The sequence below is a fragment of the Chanodichthys erythropterus genome, chromosome 19, assembly GCF_024489055.1.
Source record: "Chanodichthys erythropterus isolate Z2021 chromosome 19, ASM2448905v1, whole genome shotgun sequence".
Lineage (NCBI taxonomy): Eukaryota > Metazoa > Chordata > Actinopteri > Cypriniformes > Xenocyprididae > Chanodichthys > Chanodichthys erythropterus.
Window position 1 is genome coordinate 29,622,260 of NC_090239.1, and position 8,046 is coordinate 29,630,305.

The window sequence follows — 8,046 nt, forward strand, 5'->3', positions numbered from 1 at the left end:
CACAATCTCCCGTCAAGTTTGTTTTTATAGATCACAACCTTTGCGTGGGAACTGGCATACGCACGTTTCCAGCCCCGTTTTGTGCTTACGCAAGCTTTATAAATGAGACCCCAGGTCCTTTCTCGTCTTTCACTGTCGTCACTCCTCCTTTTATTCTTCCGGAGCTCCTTCATGAGACTCGAGACCGGTGTGGCACGCAGGTGACGCTCATAATCACTCGCAGCTCGCTCCATTCCCGCGGCTCTCGGCCCCACCCTGCTTGCCACAATTACGTTATGTACAATTAAAAAAAATTTATTATAGTTTAAATTTATATTAAATGCAGTTTGTTGAACTTAGGGCTCGTTCACACAGAAAGCATCTTTGTGTCAAAAAACACAAGCTCTCAGAAATATTTTTTTTCAAAACTCAGCACAGAACCTGAGTGTCTCGAGATATGCTTTAGAGACGTGATGCAATGATGGAAATAATAGAAATAGGCAAACTGCAGAATAGATACATACTATGTTTGACATAGAAAAAAAGAAAATAATTGCACTGGCTATAGCCTCCTCTGCCATGTTACCGTTTAATAAAACAGTTGCCATGCCAACTTGCTACTGTAAACAGAAGCTTGCAACGCTTGCCCCGTCTCTGAGTTCCACTGATTGGTCAACTGTTTTGGAACTGACATTGATGAGTGGCACTACTGTAAAAGTTTGCCCTGAGTTTAGTTGGGATGTGCGCATTTTTTCTTTTTCTTTTACTACTGTAAAAGTTGAAATTCTTTTAACTTGACACAGTGTCTTAAAAATGCGGTGCTCATGCGCAAGACACGCAAGTGTAAAGGTCATACACATACGTCAAACGTGTGTTTACATAGAAAAACAATGGAAAAGTAGCGCATTGGAATAGAAAGCCTGTTCTGTGTAAACAGCCCCTTACAGTAAGAGTGTTTTGACCTACTTAAGTAGGACTTAAGTACATCTCTATGTCATTTCATAAGTACTTCTATTGTTGTTGAAATATTAAAGAGTACTGCTGACTGTAATGACAAGCATTTGTGATAAACTAAAGATGCTAATATTCTATTAAAACTGTATTTAGATATATTTGTAATTACACATTTGTAATGATGAAGCTGAATTTGGAACATGTCAGATATATTAACTTAAAATGTAATATGAAATACACTACAGTTAAAATTATAATTAAGTACTTACATATATTTTAGTATGTTACTCAACACATCAAATATATAATCATGAAAGTGTTCTCTCTTAAGTGGCCTTCTTTTTCATTTATATTATATTATCAGCATGTACAGAATTGTAAATATATAATTTTAAGATTTGAAGAACACTACCACATTCAATACAATTAAGCTCACTTCTTTTTCACAAAGGTGCTGTGTAGGAGTTTTTACACTCAATGATGGAAACATTTTTTACTATTGTTCATTTAGTCAACATTTTAATTATTTATTAAAAAAAAAAAAAAACATTTAAAGTGTCACTTGTCATTTTGACAAAAGAATGTGGCTTGCATATACACTGTTGCATTTGTTTCACAAAAATTTTACTCCAGAGATCAAGCCTGTCTGAATAAATAAATGGCATGCAACGATGATGTTGGTATGGTGGTGATGTGTTGTTCCAGGGTGGCTGTGGGGGAAGGGACAGAGTTGAATGGCCCAATGGGCCTCCCACCCCCTCATATTCACAAGAGAGGGTCAACATTGTGGAGGTTGTTGGGTGTTGTAGTTCTATTACTGAGCTAAATTGTGTAATTATTAAAACTGACAGCATGTTTATAAACAAAACATTAATTACTGCAATTTCAGAAAATATTCACATGGCCTTTCTGAATCTATCTACATATTTATCTGCGTATCTAAGGATTTATTTTCAACCCACAAGCGCAAAAGAACTACAAGTTCCATTATGCTGCCTATGTGTCTGCGCATGCGCAGTAGTCGCGGACGTGTGGCTCTGATAGCCATGAATGGGTTGGTGGAGACGAGGGTCTGTGGATTGTATCCAGATGCTAAAATTAATGTTTGTACCTCAATGGAGTTATTTTTATCGTAACTTTCAACACAAATACACTCGACTGCTTTAAATGCTTCACGTGAGACAATCTCGTCTGGCGTAACAGCGCTTTTGTTTTCATCGCGTGGCTCGAAGCAAATCACGGTTTCGTTTGTTTTCTATCAAACATGCCGAGGAACAACAAGTCGTCGCTGATCCAGAAGATAGCGAGCCAGGCTTATGTGACCTTCACAAATTGCTCTTCCTCTGCCATTGGAGACAATAAGGTGTTTTTAGAGCAGCAGACAGAGTTGGCCGCCCTGATCTCCGACATCAGGGCTGCGGATCTAAAGATTGCGCCACCGAAGAAAGTCTCCATATCCTCCCCACAGTCCTCAGCAGTCCCTCCGGTCACATACATGCACATCTGTGAGACTGATGCCTTCAGCATGGGAGTGTTTCTGCTGAAGCCTGGAGCTTCCATCCCTCTGCATGACCATCCTGGGATGAATGGCATGCTGAAGGTCCTATACGGCAAGGTCAATATAAGGTGTTATGACAAGTTGGATAAAGCTGTTGGTGCTGAGAGCGAAACTGAGAGGCAGTTTGAACCACCGCTGTTGCCTTTCCAGAGGGATGATGTGAGGAGAGCCGTGCTGAGGTCTTCCGGACTGTATTCTGAGCAGAGCGGCCCTTGCATCTTGACCCCTCTCAAAGACAACCTTCACGAGATTGATGCAGTGGACGGACCAGCTGCGTTTCTTGATATACTGGCACCACCTTATGACCCTGACGACGGAAGAGATTGTCACTACTACAGAGTATTACAAACTGCTGGCAAAAAGTCAGAGCAAAGCGGTGAAGATGAAGCTTGGCTTTTAGAGATCCCCCAACCAGATGATTTCTGGTGCGGGGGTGAGCCTTACCCCGGTCCTGAAGTTTCTGTGTAGCGAAATGAACACTGGAATGGACTTGTATCCTCTGACCGTGATCCGTCCTTGCTCTAACTCAGATGTGTAAAAATTTTCCTTGGGACTGCAAACACCACTACGTGACTTTAAATGTCTGTTCCGAGCCTGTGCGCCCCATAGGCTACATCAACACTTGTGGCCTTGTTTGTGAATAATGAATGTATACATTGAAAAGCATTTACTCTTGTATAAGTGCACACTACATATCTACATTAAATACTTGCTTAATTTATTTTAAAAGACTGTACACAAACACTAATTCTTATGTACTGCTTATATTTTTACTGTTAAAGTACTATTAAAATGATTGTAAATCATTTTGACTCTGTCTTGAAGACAATTAGCTTCATAATTATTTGTCATTAATTATCAGACTTTGTTGTGTGTACCACTGTTACACTCAAACTTGAAAGTAGTGCTGCAAAATGAGCGCTGTTATTGGCCATTTGCCCAAGTTTGATTTAAACAATAATTAAGTTGACCCTTCATAGCAGTTTTCCACTGCGAACATTAATAAGGTGACGAGAGGAAAGTGGGAAGCTAAAAATTCTTATCTTCTCATCTTATTGCGCGCATAATTTGCTTAGTTTTGTTATCACTAATGATAATGATTCTGTAAATTTGGAATAGATTGTGTCGCATACTTGAGTTTTAAAGTCAGACTTTCGATGTGAATGTTAACAGACATATTAATGTCTAATGTGGCATCTTGTTTCCCACGCATTGGTAAATATATGTCTGTAACATTAACGTACGAGGCAGGCTTGTGTCTCAGGCCTTGAAGTAATCTTTTGTTTTCATAAAATGGATTCTTAGATCATTTCTTAGACACCGTTCATGTTAGACATTGTTCTTTCCTGCATCCCTTAAGGGCTTTTTTTATTGAGCTGGCTCTGAACTGAACAGAAAGTTATCAGATGGTCCTTTGTTAAGCTCAGCTTATGTTCAGTGCTTTTTTATATGTGAAATTCAATTGATTAAATCTATTTGTTAATTAGCATTTAAGTCTCTCAGCTGCTGAATGGACTGACATGAACAGAACATTAGTAAAGTAAAATTTCCTGTGTTTTATTATTGCTTTCAATTATTTGCTCATATAAATGTAGTTCTTTACACTGTAAAAAAATATTTTCATGATGTTTTTTCTTTCATCAAATCAACTTCAATAATTAATGTGGATCAGATAACATAATATTTTGAGTTTGTCGATTATTCCAATCGCCTTCATTGTATTAACTCAATTTTTTAATTTCAATGAACTCAAAATTTGAAGGCAAACTTACTTTTTAAAGTTAAACCAACAATTCTTTTTTACAGTGTAGTTTTATTTAGCCTCCTTTCAAGCTAAAAATGCTGGGTTAAAAACAACCCAGGTGGGTTTAAAAATGAAAAAACCCAGCGAATTGGTTAAATGTTTGCCCAACCTTCTGGGTTGTTTTATTTAACTCAACTATTTAAATTTTTTTATATTGCTCACTTAAAATGAACCCAAAGTATGTTGGAAATTAACTTTATTAATATGTAAGTTTAATGAAACAATAAACATTATGAAATTTCTTATTAATAAATGTTTACATTTTGATTATTATTGTTGCCTCTAGAAATTGTCTGATTTTTAATTTCCAACCTATTTTGGGTTGATTTTATGCCAGGCATATAGTAATTTTAAACAATAGTTGGAATTTCTATAAAACTGCCCAGCATGTTGGTCGAACATTTAACTCAACCACTGGGTTGTTTTTAACCCAGCTTTTTTTTGTGTATATATATTTTAATTATCCAAAAATATCCATTGGAAATATTGTCAACATGTATTAAGTAGCTGTGATGTAAATATGGGGTTGTCCCAGCACTGAATGTGGGGGTTGGTATACCTTCAACCACATAAAACCACAGAGGTTCATACAGTGGCAACAATTATTTGTCATTTTTTCAGTGTCGTTTCTCAATTTTCATACCGTAGTCACTGTAAAGAGTGGCCATAACATAGTGTTTTTGTGTCAAATCAGTAAATTCATAGCAGATCACAAAAATGAGTCATTTTGTCCACTTTAAACATTACCCTATATTTAAGATTAGGGACTTTGAATATTCACACCCTTTGTGCATTTGTAAACACATGTGTGGGTGATGACCCTTCAGAGACCATGAGTCAGAGCTCAGTGATGCCAAAATGGGAATGTCCCCACAAGTCTTCACTTTTTCCTTTTACACCCCTTTTCTCTAATAAAAATCAAGCAGCTAAAGAAAAGTTCACAATCAATGTGTTGTTTATTATTTTCATGTTGACAATGTAGGACATTATTGACCTGCGTTAGTCACTTCATAACAAATACATGTATATCAGTCAGAACAACCACAGAACAAACGTCAAATCGCTATGAGTTCAGCTATATACAATTCTTGTTTAAGCACAAATGCAACACTTTTAACACGAAACAGTTTGTACAAAAATATATCTTCAAAAACTTTCATATTAAAGGATAAAATGTACAATTTAATTCAAGCCTTCTGGTGTATGTACAAGATGAACGGACAAAAGGCACGACAATGGGAGAAAATAGTGATGTTAGACACCCTCTTGACTTTTTTTTTTTTTTATTTTAAATGTAGCCACTCAACTTTCCACCTTTCGTCTAAGACACAATACTCCCACGTGCTATCCAAGGTTATTTTTTTTTAATTAAATTAATTGGCCTAAATATTCAAACAAAGTGCGTTTGGTCAGTCTGCATGCGACTGAGGCAAAAAAAAAAAACAAAAAAACATCGCACCACCTTTAAAAGTGCGCACAATAAATGTGTCCATATCAGTTTGGCACTGTGGTTTGATTTCACAACATCAGTCCACCCAGTTTTAATATATTACGAATGGTGCATTATTATTGTCATTATATTGCCTACATAGTGTTGGATATTGCACAGTCCAGTTGAAAGTTTACTGGCTTGAACCGGACGAGCAGATGCCCGTGGCGACTCCGCGCTCTGAGCTGGACACACCAGAGGATGATGATTTTCGCTCCTTCTGTCGCAGGTGGATTTTGGTGTGTCTCTTTCTCTCGTCGCTCCGCGCGAACTTCCTCCCGCAAAAGTCGCAGGCGAACGGTTTCTCGCCGGTGTGCGTGCGGATGTGGGTCGTCAGGTGGTCGCTGCGACTAAAGTTCCTCATGCATATCCGACACTGGAAGGGTTTGTGGCCGGTGTGGATGCGGATGTGTCTGGTGAGCTCGTCGGACCGGGAGAAGCGCCTGTCGCAGCCCTCCGCCGGGCAGGGGTAGGGACGCTCGTGCACGGGCGTCTTGCTGGGTCTGTTGGGGTATTTCCTCGGGCGCAGGATGGGCCTTAGGGGCAAATTCTGCGGGCTGTAGGCTGTGGGTAGCCGGGGTCCGTCAGAAACCGGTCCCCCCAGTGTGAAGTTCCTGATAGTGTTCAGTGGGGTCAAAGGAGGCGGGACCCTGAAAGAGTCCAGCGGGCATGAGAACGGTTTGCGGTCGGGCATCGACTGCATGTCCCTCTGGCACGGGGGCTGGAAAAAGCCGGCGTAGTCCGGGATGATAGGGAACAGCCCGGAGTCTGTGTTTGGCTTTGGGGATGAGTAGGATGGCGGAGGATAGGAGATCGGACAGGTGGAGGTGGAGAGGAATGCGGATGGATCTTGATACACCTCTCCGCATCCAGAGTAGGGCGGTGGGGGAGAGTAGATGTGCTCCATGTCTGCCTGGTTCTGCGCCATGGTGCAGCTGAGAGTGCTGGAGAAGTGGCTGGGGGACACTGAGGATGCAGGAGAAGAGGATGCTGAGGATGGCTGGGTCATGCCCAGGATCCCCGCGCTCACGATGTTGATCACGCCCTCTGGGTTCCAGTTTCCTGGGTACTGGGAGTCGATGGAAAACTTTCCCATGTAGGTGAAAGTTTGGTTGCGAGGGCCAGCTGGTTGCGCGAAGCTGCTGGAATAGGATAAGTCGAGAGAGCGCTTCTCCGTGCTCATATCCCCGCTAATCAAGCCATCTGCAAAAAAAAGCAATGCACATAAAAAGCAAGGTTTAGATACACGTGAAAGAAGGCTGTCTTATGGATCATGCAACCATCAGATGCGAAGCGCGTAGCTTTTACGCACACTTCAGTAAAAAGCTGTTCGATCATTATAGGCATTTCTGTTTCCCTTTTAAACTAGTCAAACATAAGCAATAAAATGTACGTTTTCATTTTCAGCAAGTTGGATTTATTTTATTTTTTTTAATTCTACAAAGTAGCCACATGTTTTCATTCCCTAAGACGCAAACGATATATCAACACAGAGAGCACGTGAGGATGGAAGCAGTTGAGATGCGCGCATCAGTCTTACCTCCAGGGTTTATCTGCTCGTAATGTCCTCCTAAATCACCGTTTGGAAATATAGTCACAGAGGCTGGCAGTGATGTGGCAATCTCGTCCACCGAGTAGATGCTTTCGGCAAGCGGGTGCACAAAGCCGCCAAGAGTTACCGGGGCTTTCTCCAAAGTTTTAGCTGTCATCATGAAGTCCTAAGAAGCACTCGTTCAAATGTTCACAAAATGTTTTGTGCCTGTGCGAACGCTCGCTCAAAACGTTACATGTGGAAAGCTGTCAGTAAGCTCTGTGAGTTTAGCGTTCACTGTGATGCCATCTGACGGCTCTGTGTTGTTGAATGACAGATCCTTGTGGAGCTGCTAGTGGTAGTATGTATTTATGGAGAGCCTATCAATGTGTCGTTACGTCACTGACCATTTAAGGACTGGATGGCAAAAGAAAAGTAGCGCTGCGCGATCTGATTGGTTATAGGCGGCGTGACGCGTTGAGGTAATACTTGTCAATGGAGAATCCTTTCTGTGCGGCCGCTCATGCATAAAAAAGCAATGTGCTCAGAGGAAAAATGAACAAAGTATTTTGCTTGCTGTTTTAGAATATTTTTTAGATAAATAATTTAAAAAACATAAGTAAAGGCATGCGTTTGCTGAAAGATAACGAATGCTAAGTGGAAAAAAATATTCCGTTTTGATACAACGCATCATTCTCAGTCAGGAATTCCGGTTCATTTTCACACCATAA

The 8,046-nt window shown here is 40.4% G+C and overlaps 2 protein-coding genes across 2 annotated transcripts; one reads left to right on the forward strand and one right to left on the reverse strand.

Annotated features, from left to right (window-relative positions):
- The first annotated feature begins 1,971 nt into the window (after positions 1–1,971).
- On the forward strand, positions 1,972–5,127 carry adoa (2-aminoethanethiol (cysteamine) dioxygenase a). Its single transcript, XM_067369357.1, has one exon. The coding sequence runs from the start codon at positions 2,198–2,200 to the stop codon at positions 2,957–2,959; it is 762 nt and encodes a 253-aa protein (XP_067225458.1). The 5' UTR covers positions 1,972–2,197; the 3' UTR covers positions 2,960–5,127.
- A 477-nt stretch (positions 5,128–5,604) lies between these two features.
- On the reverse strand, positions 5,605–7,635 carry egr2b (early growth response 2b). Its single transcript, XM_067369632.1, has 2 exons — positions 7,325–7,635; positions 5,605–6,987 (listed from the first exon to the last, which is right to left on the reverse strand). The coding sequence occupies exons 1-2, from the start codon at positions 7,494–7,496 to the stop codon at positions 5,918–5,920; spliced, it is 1,242 nt and encodes a 413-aa protein (XP_067225733.1). The 5' UTR covers positions 7,497–7,635; the 3' UTR covers positions 5,605–5,917.
- Between the last annotated feature and the right edge of the window lie 411 nt (positions 7,636–8,046).